This window comes from Rattus rattus, chromosome 7 (assembly GCF_011064425.1).
Source record: "Rattus rattus isolate New Zealand chromosome 7, Rrattus_CSIRO_v1, whole genome shotgun sequence".
NCBI classification, from domain to species: Eukaryota; Metazoa; Chordata; class Mammalia; order Rodentia; family Muridae; genus Rattus; species Rattus rattus.
In genome coordinates this window covers 70,764,802-70,781,147 of record NC_046160.1, presented here as the reverse complement: position 1 = coordinate 70,781,147, position 16,346 = coordinate 70,764,802, and the positions used below count along the sequence as shown (strand labels likewise).

The following is a 16,346-nucleotide window of genomic DNA, read 5'->3' as shown; positions in this document are numbered from 1 at the left end:
GAGTGTTATTCCTTTCCCGGTTTCCGGCAAACATCCCCCTTCCCCCTCCCCTTCCTTATGGGTGTTCCCCTCCCCACCCTCCCCCCATTGCCGCCCTCCCCCCAACAGTCTAGTTCACTGGGGGTTCAGTCTTAGCAGGACCCAGGGCTTCCCCTTCCACTGGTGCTCTTACTAGGATATTCATTGCTACCTATGAGGTCAGAGTCCAGGGTCAGTCCATGTATAGTCTTTAGGTAGTGGCTTAGTCCCTGGAAGCTCTGGTTGCTTGGCATTGTTGTACATATGGGGTCTCAAGCCCCTTCAAGCTCTTCCAGTTCTTTCTCTGATTCCTTCAACGGGGGTCCTTCTCAGTTCAGTGGTTTGCTGCTGGCATTCGCCTCTGTATTTGCTGTATTCTGGCTGTGTCTCTCAGGAGCGATCTACACTTCTGCACTTCTTTGCTTCATCCATCTTGTCTAATTGGGTGGCTGTATATATATGGGCCACATGTGGGGCAGGCTCTGAATGGGTGTCCCTTCAGTGAGAGTCTTACTTGTAATGAGAAAAACATTTATTCTGTATTGTACATGGAAACAGAATGACATTAAGAACCAGAACCAGGGAAGATTCCTATCCTTTTTTGCTCAGAAAAAAAAAGTTTTCATATGTTCTTGTTTTTTCTCTTCTCTTTGTTATTATTTTCAATTAACACTTTTCATCAAATATATTTAAGTTATGCTTTCCCCACCTTCAACTCCTCTTCTAGATCTTCTCCATCTCATGCTACCCAATTTTATGTTCTATATCTCTCTTAAAATATCAAATACAAAAGAAAAACACTGTGACAAAAAGCACATATATACACCACAAAAACAAAACATTCCAAAACGCAAAATAAAAATCAACACACACAAGTAACAAAACAAAACAGGATGTCCAGAAATAAATCACGATTTCATTTTTGTGTTAGCAATAGTGTGGTTGATACACCCAGTGAGGCTCCATTGGAGACTATTTTTCTCTTTGTCATTGGCTATCACTTGCAGATAGCTTCTTGGTTAGGGGTGGGACTCTGTATCTGCTTCTGCCACTCACTACTGGTACTCAATCTGGCTCGAACCTGTATAGTTCCTGTGCTTGCTGCCACATGTATTCACATATGCATCTCTCTGGTATGTCTGGGAGACAGCGTTTCCTTCCTCCTTTTCCTTTTCTTTAACTGGTTGTTCCATAACTTCAGATGGCTCATGTCTGGTATATTGTATATGTTCCCAAGCCTACCTTGTGACTATTTGGTTCCCTTTTAGCTTCCTAATTCATATTAGTGCAGGATGAATTTGGCCTATACATCTTTTCCAAACTAGGTCATATAAGTGGTCAACATCCCTAGCTAGATTTGTGCTCAGTGTCATATTCTGATAGATGGAGGAATGGGCAAATGAATGTGAGTAGGTGATACAAAAGATCTATTATATTCTTCACTTTTAAAATAAAATATTGTTTTCCATGTAGTATTTATACTAGTGTTTAAACCAACCATAGTTCCCTAATAGAGCTACTAAAACTGTTTACATCTTTCTGCATTCTAAACGCAGTCAAAGTTTCTGCCATCACTACTGAGCATAAACTGCAATGACAACGCTATCAGTACATCAAATGGATCACCTTTATCTTCCTGACATAGCTGCAACATTTGACACGTGTGCCACTCCCATAATGAATTTAATTGTAACTATATGATAACAAAACTCTTGGTTATTCTTCCACCTTTGTGACTATTAATCTCACATGCAAAGCATTTATTTAGTAATATTTATTTATTTATTTTGTATATCTTTAACACCGAAGTTTCCTAATATTCTTTCTTATACTTCTCTTAAATCAAATCTCTAAGCATCTCGTATGCTCTGGGTCTGAACAAAATCTACACAATATTTGGTATTTTTCTCCATCTGAAAATTATTTCCAACCCGTAAACTCTTATTTCCCAGTGTATATAGTCATGTATGAACTAAAGGCAGGGTATACATTCACACATACCAACACCTTGACAATATGGTAAAACCAGAAACAAGAAAGCGAGAAAACTTATAGCACTAGGGTGTACAAGGCCAACAGGAAGAAGTATTTGTGTGTTTATAATGATGGCATACAGGCAAATTGGTTCATTTAAAGTGTACTGAAAACAATATCATTTGTATATTAGTAGGGTCATGAAATAAAGTACAATGTTGATAATGTGTTAAAATGCCTGAAAAATACTAATTCAAGTGGTTACCTACACTGTTTACTCACAATAGTACAAAGGCTAAAAGAGAAGCTAATAAAACAAGATCCTTTGTAGTAAGAATTGAAAGATCATTCCCCAGTGCAAAGCAAGAAATTGCACAATGCTTTCACTTAGACACAAATATGTAGAATCAACAGCTAAAGAAGTTCAAAGTGGTTTTTTGTTTTGTTTTGGTTTTGGTTTTTCTTTTCTTTTTTTGTTTTGTTTTGTTTGGTTTGGTCTGTGGATCTCAAATCAGGAGTAATAGATGAAGAAACAAATTGGTATTATTTTACCACAACATCGTGGAATCAAGTGACCTTTATGTTCTTTACTGAAAAATCTTTTGTTTGTTAAATATAAATAAATATTTATATATAAAATATTGTTCACAGTATCTAATGGTACAGAATTGTAATTAACCTAAGCATTCAACTGTATAAAATAATTTAAATTGTTATCACTTATGCATTGCAACTCACAAAGTATTTTAAGAGAGTATCTGTAGAATATTTAAGCATACCAGAGAATATTTATAGAGTTTTAAGTAAAGAAAAAAAAAAAGACTGAATTACCAGTGTGGCTACCGTTCACTCCACGGTTACAGTATTTATTCAATGAATACTATGTGCCAGTTTTTTTTTCTGCTATGTTTCAGTTCACGTGTACAGGCACAGCTGCTAATTGGTCAATGTCTTTGATTCACATACAAAGTTAAACCAAAGTCCTTGGCATCATGGAGTATTTACTACTATAAGGAAAATAAACTACCGTAATAAATTATACACAAGCATGAATGCATGCATGCATGCATGTATGTATGTATGTATGTATGTATGTATGTATGTATGTATATATGATATAGATAATGGCAAGCATGTCAAAGAAAAAGCAGGAAAGACAACACAGTGCTGACAAGGATACACAAAGGCTGCAACACAAAAGAGGTTGGAGAGAGGAGGCCTTGCTGGGGCCTGAAGCATCCTGAAAGACAGGGAAAAGGTAAAGGCATAAGTATGTAGAGAGAATACTCCTTGAAGCTGAAAGGGGATGCACGCATGCCTGGTGTGCTCCAGCAGAGGTGCATGCATCCGGTTTCTAACGTGAACTGTGGTACAGAGGGGTAGTCTGAGCCAACCTGCAGTTGGATAATGTTTTCATTGAGGCCGTACAGGTAAGAGACAAAGACAACAACAGAAAGACGTGACAGTAACAGACTGTGCTAATAGCTGAGGCAGAGGTGAAACCGCTTGACATGCAGTAGCCATGGAAGTGGTGAGGAGTAACTGAGATCATGATGTGCATAAAAAGCACGAGAATTAGTTTATAGTTAGTAAGGAGAATGGACAAGAAGGGAAGAGGCCGAGACTAACTCCAGACATTTTGCCAAATGTTACTGTTAAAATAATAGTTGTTTTAGATAAAGCCATGGAATGAGCATATTTAGTGGAGTTGATAACAGCAGTTAAATACTTGCCTACTATGTACTGGGCCCATGTTCCTACTACTGAGCCCACTTTGCGTAAGGAATTTCATTTTTGGCATATTTGAGGTGAAAGGTAAAGGGGCCTCTACCTGAGCTCCACCCCAATAGTTCTGATTCCTGGGATTTATATCCTGGTGCAATCATCTTCCTTTTGATGTCTGCTGAAATTAGTAACTTACTTTTTTAAAAAAAATTTTAAAAAATAAATTTTTATACAATTTTCAGTTCATAAGAAAAATAAAATACATATAAATAGGTCCCCTGCAGTCTCACCTGATATTCTCCAATAGATAACATGTTTCCCAACCATGATATAAGATCTAAAATAGAACACCCATACTGTGACAAGACCGTTTTAGGGCTTACTCTAATTTCATCAGTCTTACACTTATGTTTCTGTGATTTGTGTCTAATTCTCCTCAACTCTGTCACACATAAATGACGTAACTGCTATCCACACCAAGATATACAATGTTCCTTTCACCTCAAATATTGCTTGTCTAACCACTTTTCTATTTGGATGTATAATTATTAATATGTGATTTTTGACCCCGAAAATAAGACTATTAAAAATAAACTATGAGCTTCAGTGTTCTATTCCTAATTCAGAATCTAGATGAGATTAAATGCACACCGATTCATAAATATATACTGGTAAGAGAATTAGTAAAACCATGACACAACACAACAAATTTATATGGGAGAAATTGGTCAGTGAGTAAAAAGCTTGATATGCAATCCTCAGGACCAGATTTCAGATACCAAGCATCCATGCCAAAAATGGATATGTTAACATGTTTCTGTCTGTGTCTAGGGCAGAGTTAGGTGGAAGCTCCCAGGATCATGCTGGCTAGCCAGACTGGCTGAAATAGCTAGCTCCAGATAAGAAAGAGTACTTGTCTCAAAATTCAAGGTAGGAAGTGACAAAGGAAGACACCTAATTTCCCCTGGCCTTCACATGGGTACATATGTGTGAATGCACACACATAACCACACATAAAAAAACATTTTTCTGAGCTCAAATTGTATATGATTAAAACAATTCTGGAAACTACCTAACTCATTAATTTTCATTAAATAGCATAATTTGGAAAAACATACATTTGGTTTATGACTAAGAAAAAGACTTTTGTAATCTATACTACTATTTTCTCTGTATCCCTACAAAATATACATACCAATGGAGTAATGTGTCATTCTTTATAAACAGGATGAACATAGACTTCCGTCAATATCATATTGACACTTATAATCTTATATGCATATGGGCATCAATAGAATTTTAAAATGCTGTATGATTAGTAAATGAGAAATTCTCAGTAGAAAACTGTATAGGACATATTAAAGATAGTACACTAACAAATAAAAGTAATAACTCATCCTGATCTATGATATCATGTTAAGAAATATTTTATACTTTATATTATCATATACTATGCAGTGTACTGAAGAACATCTGCTATTTACTCTGAAAAACATTTATCCTTCAGTGAACTCTAAATAGGAAAGGACACCAGGGAACAAACTGAGAACACGCAATGGCATTAAGGCACTAGTGAGAACTAAATACTTGACACTGCATACAAGTCCCGAGAATGCGTACAAAACGGAGCTCTTTTAGAGCTTTGGGTAGGCACAGGGAAAGATAGGACAGCATGATACGTGACGCTTCCCCTAGAGACAAGAAGAAAGAAAACAAATATGACACATTAAGGAATCTCTACTAAGTAGGAAATGCCTAGGGATTAGTAAGCCCCAAAGGAGGAGGGAGGAAAGGCTGAGAATACTGTAGACTGGGACATGAAATGCATGGTAGGAGAGATGGGGCCTTATTTAATAGCGACAGGAAGCAACTTCAAATTTATATCAATGTAACCTTTTTCTTACTCGAAAGTTTCCCATTTCTTAGTTTTGTTTTTTTCTGACACAGGGCTGGTTTTGTGGCCTAGGATAGACTGAAAGTCAATATGAAGCCCAGGACAGCTTCAAACTTAATGCAATCCACCTCTCTCAGCATGCACAGAGCTTGAAGCATGGCTTGAACTACCTCATCCACCTTCACAGTTACTATCATACTGAAATACATAAGAATTTCTTCCTCCTGTTCTGAGTTCAGCTAAAACATTGTTTCCTATTGTGAAGTCAGAGTCTACCATTCTTTTGAGGGGTTCGTTTTGTCAACTTGACACAAGCTAGAATCTTTAAGAAGGAATCTCACCTGAGAAAATACATTCACCAGACTAGCCTGTAGACACGTCTGGGGAATTTTCTTGATTCATGATTTATGCTGGAGGGTCCAGCCCACCATGGCCAGTGCCACCTTGAGCACGTTATGGGATTCTTTAGATGGTTTGTGTGAACCTGATTTAACTTTGGCACCTGGTATCTGTCTAGAAAATTATCCATTTCCTCCAGATTTTCTAGTTTTGTTGAATATAGGCTTTTGTAGTAGGATCTGATGATTTTTTAAATTTCTTCAGCTTCTGTTGTTATGTCTCCCTTTTCATTTCTGATTTTGTTAATTTGGATATACTCTCTGTGACCTCAGGTTAGTCTGGCTAAGGGTTTATCTATCTTGTTGATGTTCTCAGAGAACCAGCTCCTGGTTTGGTTGATTCTTTCTATAGTCCTTTTTGTTTCTATTTGGTTGATTTCAGCCCTGAGTTGGATTATTTCCTGCCTTCTACTCCTCTTGGGTGTATTTCTTTTGGTTCTAGAGCTTTTAGGTGTGCTGTCAAGCTGCTGACATATGCTCTCTTCTGTTTCTTTTTGCAGGCACTCAGACCTATCAGTTTTCCTCTTAGCACAGCTTTCATTGTGTCCCATAAGTTTGGGTATGTTGTACCTTCATTTTCATTAAATTCTAAGAAGTCTTTAATTTCTTTCTTTATTTCTTCCTTGACCAAGTTGTCATCAAGTAGAGCATTGTTCAATTTCCATGTATATGTGGGCTTTCTGTCATTATTGTTGTTATTGAAGACCAGTCTTAGTCTGTGGTGATCTGATAGGATGCATGCGGTCATTTCTATCTTCCTGTATCTGTTCAGGCCTGCTTTGTGACTGATTATATCATCAGTTATGGAGAAGGTACCATGAGGTGCTGAGAAGAAGGTATATCCTTTTGATTTAGGATGGAATGTTCTATAAATATCTGTGATATCCATTTGGTTCATAACTTCTGTTAGTTTCTCTATGTCTCTGTTTAATTTCTATTTCCATGATTTGTCCATTGATGAGAGTGGGCTGTTGAAATCTCCTACTATTATTGTGTGAAGTGCAATGTGTGCTTTGAGCTTAAGTACGGTTTCTTTTATAAATGTAGGTATCCTTGCATTTGGAGCATAGATAGAATTGAGAGTTCATCTTGGTGGATTTTTCCTTTGATGAATATGAAGTGTCTTTCCTTATCTTTTTTAATGACTTTTGCTTGAAAGTCAATTTTATTTGATATTAGAATGGCAACTCCAGCTTGTTTCTGCAGGCCATTTGCTTGGAAAGTTGTTTTCCAGCCATTTCCTCTGAGACAGTGTCTGTCTTTGTCTCTGAGGTGTGTTTCCTGCATGCAGCAAAATGCTGGGTCCTCTTTATGTATCCAGTCTGTTAGTCTACGTCTTTTATTGGGGAATTGAGTCTGTAGATGTTGAGAGATATTAAGGAATAGTGATTGTCGCTTCCTGTTATTTTCGTTGTTAGAGGTGGAATTATGTTCGTGTGTCTCTCTTTTGGTTTTATTGCAAAGAAAATATATTCTTGCTGTCTGTACTGTGTAGTTTCTCTCCTTGTGTTGGAGTTTTCCATCTATTATCCTTTGTAGAGCTGGATTTGTAGAAAGATATGGTGTAAATTTGGTTTTTCATGGTATATCTTGGTTTCTCCATCTATGTTAATTGAGAGTTTTGCTGGGTACAGTAACTTGGGCTGGCATTTGTGTTCTCTTAGGGTCTGTATGACATCTGTCTAGGATCTTCTGTCTTTCATAGTGTCTGGTGAGAAATCTGGTATAATTCTTATAGGTCTGCCTTTATATATCACTTGACCTTTTTCCCTTACTGCTTTTAATACTCTTTCTTTGTTTTGTGCATTTGTTGTTTTGACTATTATGTGACGGGAGGAGTTTTTTTTCTGGTCCAATCTATTTGGAGTTCTGTAGGCTTTGTGTATGTTTATGGGCATCTCTTTCTTTAGGTTAGGGAAGTTTTCTTCTATGATTTTGTTGAATATACTTACTGGCCCTTTAAGTTGGGAGTCTTCCCTTTCTTCTATACCTATTATCCTTAGGTTTAATCTTCTCATTGTGTCCTGGATTTCCTTTATGTTTTGGGCTAGTAGCTTTTTGCGTTTTACATTATCTTTGACAGTTGTGTCGATGTTTTCTATGATATCTTCTGCCCCTGAGATTCTCTCTTCTATCTCTTGTATTCTATTGGTGATGCTTGTATCTACACCTCCTTGTCTCTTCCTTAGGTTTTCTATATCCAGGGTTGTCTCCCTTTGTGCTTTCTTTATTGTTTCCATTTCCATTTTCAATTCCTTCACCTGTTTGGTTGTGTTTTCCTGTAATTCTTTCAGGGATTTTTGTGTTTTCTCTCTAAGGGCTTCTACTTGTTTACTTGTGTTTTCCTGCATTTCTTTAAGGGAGTTCTTTATGTCTTTTTTAAAGTCCTCCATTATTATCAAAAAATGTGATTTTAAATCTAAGTCTTGCTGTTCTGGTGTGTTTAGATATACAGTATTTTCTTTTGTGGGAGAATTGAGCTCTGATGATGCCAAGTAGTTTTGGTTTCTGTTGCTTAGGTTCCTGAGCTTGCCTCTAGACATTGTGTTGTCTCTGGTGTTTGCTTGTCTTGCTGTTTCTGAGAGTGACTTGACCCTGCTGTAGGCCTCTGTGTCAGCACTCCTGTAGAACTGTTTTCCTGTTTTCTTTCAGCCTTTCCTGAGAACAGGTGCTCTGATTTCAGGTGTGTCAGCGCTGCTGGAGACTGTCTTCCAGCTCTAGGCACTGGCAGAATCAAAGGGTCCTGCCCCCGATTGCTCCTAGGTCCTTGCACCCAGCGGGCACAGTGGACACTAGGTGATTCCCTCTTTGGTCTGGACTGTGGGCAGAGGGTAGTTTCCTCTGACTTCTCAGGAGTGTCCACATTTCTGAGGGTCCAGCTCTCTCCCACACGGGATTTCTGAACATTTCTTTAAGTGCTTCTTGGCCATTCAAGAATCTTCTATCGAGAATTCGCTGTTTAGCTCTGTACCCGTTTTTTTTTTGTTTTTTTTTTTTTTGTTTTTTTTTTTTTTTTTAATGGATCATTTGGGTTGTGGTGTCTAACTTCTTGAGTTCTTTGTAAAGTTTTGGTCCTTTATCAGATGTATTGTTGATGAAGATCATTTCCCAATCTTTAGGCTAATAAGACTCTATTTGTGTGTGCTTGAGTGATTTCTATCGTTTTTCCGGTGTTGATATCTAGTTTTATTCCATGTCAATTAGACAGAATACAAGGACTTATTTTTGTGTTTTATAGTATGATTTTTGGAAAAGGTTCCATGTGCTGCTAAGACATAAGCCATATGGAAACCCACTATTGTAGAAATTTCCATACACACACACACACACACACACACACACACTTTAAATTGAGTTACATTGTAATGAGGGGCACATTTACACAGCACATGATACCAAATAAAAACCACAGTACGAGGAGTAGGTTATCTTCTTTTGATTTGTTGCCCAAAGGTATCCCATAAGCCCTTGAAATTACAAGCTATTATTGTTGCTCCTGGTTCTTCACCATCTAGAATTTGATGAAAAGTTGCTGAATATACTACTTATTTGAATCATAAACATGGAGAAATAGACTGGGTTCTGGCCTAGAAGCTTCATCCCTACTAGTAGCTAGCTTTTGTAATACTAGAAGGTGCTATGAACATTATCAGAGGAGAACAATAATCATTACATTCACCCAGCTCTGAACTCTTTTAAGATACAAGAATGATCGGTTTGGCAAGATATGGCCACTGTTGTATTTATGGCACAAATGTTAAGGTTTCGTGAAGAGAGACTTAAATCCAGTCAGAAAAAGTTTGATTAAACCCTGCCCCACATGGGGATCCACCCCACACGCAGTCACCAAACCCAGACACTATTGGGGATGCCAAAAGGTACAGCCTTACATAGCTGTCTCCTGAGAACCTCTGCCAGAGCCTGACAAATACAGAGGTGGATATTCACAGCCAACCATTGGATTGAGAACAGGGTCCCCAATGGAGGAGTTAGAGAAAGGACTAAGGTAGCAGAGGGGGTTTGCAACCTCATAAGAAGAACAACAATATCAACCAACCAGAGAACCCAGAGCTCCCAAGGAACTAAACCACCAACCAAAGAGTACACATGGAGCGACCCACGGCTCCGGCCACATAGGTATCAGAGGATGGGCCTTGTCAGTCATCAATGGGAGGAGAGGCCCTTGGTCCTGTGAAGGCTTGATGCCCTAGTGTAAGGGAATTCCAGAGCGGGGGGGAAAAGGGAGCCAGTGGGTGGGTGGGTAGGACAGCACCCTCATGGAAGCAGGGGGTTGGGGGATGGGATGGGGGTTTGCAGAGGGGAAACTGGGAAAGGGGATAACATTTGAAATGTAAATAAATTATTCAATAAAATAAAAGAAAAATTAAAATAAAAAGAATAGCTGGGTACCACAAACTAGACTCAAGGGAGAAAGACAGGAGAGAGAGGGGGAAAGAGAGAACAACAAATTAGTTGCATAGAGAGACGGTAATAGATCTGGAGACGTTGGGATAAGAATGAAAATGATTAAAATACATCGTATGACATTCACAAAGAAGTAATGAAATATTCTTTAAAATCCTTGATAATTAAAAAAAAGAATGCCTATTAATATTCACCAAAGCATCTGATGTTATCCTCCAGCATAAAAATATAATTTAGAAAGAGTCATCTGGTTATTAGTATAAACAGACAATTGGTTGAAGAACAAAAGACACACATAAAAGTGTTTCCTTATAGAGTGACTGTGGCTTTGCCATTATTACCATGTCACGAAGTTTTAGAGAATGCATGATTATTAACTTTTTTAACAAAATATATCTCCAGTATGCTTTTGACATTTTCAAGTAATTAAGTGAAAAATGAAGCAAACATTTCAACTCTTCAACTTAGTAAAGTTTAAATTTATTAATGTTACTGATAATGGTATTGTTTATAGTACCAAAAGTATTGCTGAGATTAAACACTTCCAAAGAAATCACTTTTAAAAATGTTCTAATGTTGACTTAGATACAAACTGAATATTAAATCAGTTAATATTGTGATGGGATGTACAAGTGGACAGATAGTTTCCTAGCAAATGTGCCATCAACAACTTGTGTGACAACTAGAAAAGCAATCACCAAGTGAAGAAGAGTATGATTCTCCCAATAACTGATTAAAACTATGATTAGAATATGTAGATGTGGGCCAGAGAAACAGTTTAGTGGTTAAGACAACTTGTTCTCTTGCAGGGGCCCTGAACTTGTTCCCAGCCCCATGGTGAAGTACACAACTCTGTCACTCCAGCTGCAGAGCTCCCACACCCTCTTCTCGGCCACTAAGAGCACTAGGGATACAGATGGTGCACGTACGCACGCACAGAGACACACTAATCATCCTACAATGTAACTAGATAAACTTCAGAGAAAAAGCAAAGGGGATGTATTATAAATGACCTTATTTTTATAATTAAACTGAAGGCTTCCATGGAAAATGATTTAAAAATAGACTAACAGCATTATGCATGCAGGGCAGAATTTTAAGAGTTTTACTTCATACAGAGTTTTTATGAAGGATAAGTTGATGAAATCTTTCAAAAACTGATTCTTCCACTTCTGTTTTCCTGGAATTTAAGCCAACTTTAGTTAATAGATGCAACATCCAAATCAGACTTTTGGAGGAAACACAAAGATCATATAGAAATAGATTTTAAGGCAGTACCTTTCTCAGGAGTAGACATGAGTTTATATGTTACTTAAAATACTATAGTCTAAAGAGATTTCCATTAAGTGTGTGATTTCTTTTAGCTCTGAACTCCCAAGTGTCTTGTGTTGTCTACTTATTTCTAAGTTTAATAACTTCTCAGAAAGCTCATGTACTTCTCTCAATACACAGCTGTCCCCATTTTTACACATTTAACATTAACACGAAAAATAACAGAAGTTTATATTACCTCTCACAGTTACTGTATGTTAATAATTATCAAATTAGGACTTTTATGTTCATTCCTGTCTTCAGTTGAAACAGTCATAACATATTTTGCACATATCTGTCCTGATAACAAATCAACACGCATGGTGGAGCATGACTTCAGAACACTTATTTTCCATTTTGCATGCACATTCACACTTGAAAATGTTACTAGACCTAATTCTCACAAAATTATATATTCTTTGGGGCTAATTAAGAATAATCATGTTAATATATAATTCTCTATTATCTATATTTTGGTCTACTTATAAATTTAATAGAAAATAGATTGGTAGCAACAAAATTATAAGCCTATCAGTATAAAATTAAAAACATTTATAGGAAAATATTTTATTATATTTTGCAATTTGTACAAATTAAAAATGTTTTGCATATTTTTCAGTATGTGTGTGGAATGTATACATGTGTGGGTATATGCCTGTGTGGGTGTCTGCCTGTGTAGGTATATGACTGTGTGGGTTTTTGCTGTGCAGATTTATATAATTGTGTGGGTGTTTGCCTACGTAGTATATGCCTGTGTAGGTATATGAGAGTGTGGGTGTTTGCCTGTGTTGTTATATGGCTGTGTGGGTATGACTGTGTAGGTGTGTGTCTGTATAGGTATGACTGTGTGGGTATGACTGTGTAGGTGTGTGCGTAGGTGTGTGCCTGTATAGGTATGACTGTGTGGGTCTGACTGTGTAGGTGCGTGCCTGTATAGGTATGACTGTGTGGGTGTGTACCTGTATAGGTATGACTGTGTAGGTGTGTACCTGTATAGGTATGACTGTGTAGGTGTGTACCTGTATAGGTATGACTGTGTAGGTGTGTACCTGTATAGGTATGACTGTGTAGGTGTGTACCTGTATAGGTATGACTGTGTAGGTGCGTGCCTGTATAGGTATGACCTGTATAGGTATGACTGTGTAGGTGTGTACCTGTATAGGTATGACTGTGTAGAGGTGTGTAGTATAGGTATGACTGTGTAGATGTGTGCCTGTATAGGTATGACTGTGTAGGTGTGTACCTGTATAGGTATGACTGTGTAGATGTGTGCCTGTATAGGTATGACTGTGTAGGTGTGTACCTGTATAGGTATGACTGTGTAGGTGTGTGCCTGTATAGGTATGACTGTGTAGGTGTGTACCTGTATAGGTATGACTGTGTAGGTGTGTACCTGTATAGGTATGACTGTGTAGATGTGTGCCTGTATAGGTATGACTGTGTAGGTGTGTACCTGTATAGGTATGACTGTGTAGGTGTGTGCCTGTGATAGGTATGACTGTGTGGGTGTGTACCTGTATAGGTATGCCTGTGTAGGTGTGTACCTGTATAGGTATGACTGTGTAGGGGTGTGCCTGTATAGGTATGACTGTGTGGGTGCGTGCCTGCTGCTGCATGGTGTTCATGTGGAGGCCAGAATCTCTTTGAACCTGCAGCTCATAGATTTGACTAGACTGGCTAGCCAGAAAGCACCAAGCACCAATTGGTCTCTTCTCCATATCAGGGTCACAGATGCACATTCTAGCACCCAGTGTTTCATGTGGGTGCTAGGGGTCTTAACTCAAGATGCTATACTTGTATACAAGATGTTACCAACTGAGCCATCTCCACAGCCTTTACTCATTTTTTAAAGGCTGTTTTGTCAGTTTTGGTTTAATGTATCTCATACTTTTAATACCATGATAATTATTTACAACCTAAGATAAAAATGAATTTAAGGGCAGTAAGTATAATACAATCCTAGCAAATCACTTACTGCACGACAAAAAAGTGACATTTTTTTGTTCATCCCAGACTAAGTTGGTTAATGAGCACGCAAGCCCCTTGGGCAGAGATGAGTGCTTCTGAGACTCTACTAAAACCTCAAGTAGCTTAAAGGTAAAAGGAAAGTCTTGAGCATCGCGCTCAACAATAAGACTCATACAATGTGTTTTTCTCATGGCTGGATGGGTATTACAATGAGAGAGAATATGGCATGAACTGGACCTCTCATTTGTTTTCAAGCTCTAGTCAGATACAATGTGCTTCTTTTGTTTTAACATTTTACATATTCCTTCAGTTCCCAGACACATGCACATGTCCTTGAAGCAGTTCTCTGGGTGACAGATAAAACAACATGCTGTAAGCTATAATAAATTATAATGCATGTCGCTACAAAGGCTGATGATTTATTATTTCTCTTGGAGTGGTCAATTTTATTAAGTATAAAACCTATTATCATAAAAACAGAAAGAAAATGAATATGTACCAGAGGTTATTAATATACAACCACTCAAAATACAGAAATATGTTTTTTTCATGTACACATACATGAAATAAAGTAATACCATAGCAGAAGGGTGCTGTATCTGTGTTTAAAGAAGAGGTTGTTGGCAAACAGCACAGCTCACTTTTGCTGAAATGTACACAGCTGATATATGCAGCACAGAAAGCTGGCACCGAGGGCTTACAACCTTAATTTGCCTGCAAGAAGGACCAGCCATTTACCTTCAGAGCACGTTCCTGATTGTTTTCAGCAGTCGGATGTCTCGTGTTGTTTGCTGAAGTCTGGTTCTGCTCTTTCAGACGATGAAGCTCCTGGTGCAGCCGTTTGCACTGCCACAAGGGAAGAATCCCATTAAGTAAAGGAGTTAGCATTTTTTTAACCAAGCCATATGAATTAATGTAAATAACACCACTGTAGTCTCTCAAAGACAAGGGGTTGGTTTTTAGCAAGGACAGTGGTAGGGAAAATACAGTTGCATACAAACAAAATAACATTATTAACTTTGTTAATTTAGTTACAACTTTCAATTATTCTTATTATAAATATTATGCTGAAAATATTTAATTTTATAAAATTAAGGTCAAACTATATTCAAATTATTCTATCCACTGGTCAAATATTTCTAGAGATACACCCACTGCTGAATTAAAAATGTTCATCTAAATTCACATCAAATTTTTAATAAACCATAATAATGTAGTATATGGTCAACTTCTATTAATTTTTTAAAAATAAAAATGTGTTAAAGGACAATCCAGATTTTTATTTATTGAAAACATTTACATAATAACTATATAAACTATAAAATAATATGGTGCAAATGGCATAATGTCAGATGGGAAATTACCTAAAGCAATAGAATATCAAACTCAGTAAAGAAATTAAAAGCTATTCTTTATTTTGTTTACTTTTAAAATGGTATATTTGAATAATAACCAATGCATGTACATATTGATTTAAAATCCGGACAACACCCTTTGGGGACAACTTGATAAATGGTTACTTGCCATAATGAATAAACAATGATTCGTTTTCATGGTGTTATCAAAGTGCAGCTATAATCCATATTGATACTTGTTACTTGGACTTTGATTATATCATCTGCATCAGGACTTCTTTGTAGTACTATACAAATTGTTTGAAAAGAAAGAGTCTTAACAGATTCTTGGTGTTGATTTAGATTACATGATGTTGATATAAATACATAAAGTTGACTGTACACAGCTCATGCATAAAAAATACTGTCAGGTCATTTACAAATTAAATAAACTAACCATAAAAAAATCAAGATGTTTGAGGTTAATATTAATTTAACCTAGCTGATTGCTTTGTTTTAGATAAATTCTGGGCGCTGGGGAGATGGCGTGGGAGGAACATTACTTGCGGTATAAACGAGGCTCATCTGTCTGTAATCGCAGTTCTCCTTCGGCACAGTGGGGCGTGAGAACAGGAGAAGGCCCCGAAGCCCATGGGCCAGCTCGCTCCTCTCAGACCAAGTGGGAATGAGGACTGACGTCTGAGGTTATCCTAAAATTCCACATGCGTGCCATAGCACGGTTATGCCTCTACTCACTGATGTAAACATGTACATATATACACATGTACACATTACAAACACACAGGCAAGCATTTTCTGAAATCTGAGGTGGTGTTCACTGGTTAAGTGGCAGTTGTCCTGAATTGCCATGTTCATTTTAACACGTGTTATGTGACAACCCAATCCACCTATCACATTTTTAAAATTATGTGAAAACTTCGTGACATACCTCCTTTAATTTTTATCTGGAGAGAACACAAGATTATCTTTATATTTTTTTAAGCTCATAACAACAAAAATTATGACCCACGAGAATAAATGACATAAATAACAAGACATCTTTTTTTTTTTTTTCGTGTATTTTTTTTTTAACTTGAGTATTTCTTATATACATTTCGAGTGTTATTTCCTTTCCCGGTTTCCGGGCATCAAGACATCTTTTATTCTAGTATAATCATCTGTTTCAATTAATTTTATAATTACAATTAAGTATTAAAAATTAAAGACAAAATGACCAGTGGACATTCAAAGACAAAATAAATAACTCTAGCTAGAGAATAGAAATCATTTTTTTAGAAA

At 37.1% G+C, this 16,346-nt stretch overlaps 1 protein-coding gene across 1 annotated transcript in view; it reads right to left on the bottom strand.

The window, feature by feature from the left end:
• Mipol1 (mirror-image polydactyly 1) overlaps nucleotides 1-16,346 on the bottom strand; it is a 292,380-nt gene that overhangs the window by 114,135 nt on the left and 161,899 nt on the right. The window contains exon 8 of the mRNA XM_032907776.1: nucleotides 14,452-14,559. Within this exon, the coding sequence (XP_032763667.1) occupies nucleotides 14,452-14,559 (108 nt within the window). The remainder of the gene's footprint in view (nucleotides 1-14,451; nucleotides 14,560-16,346) is intronic.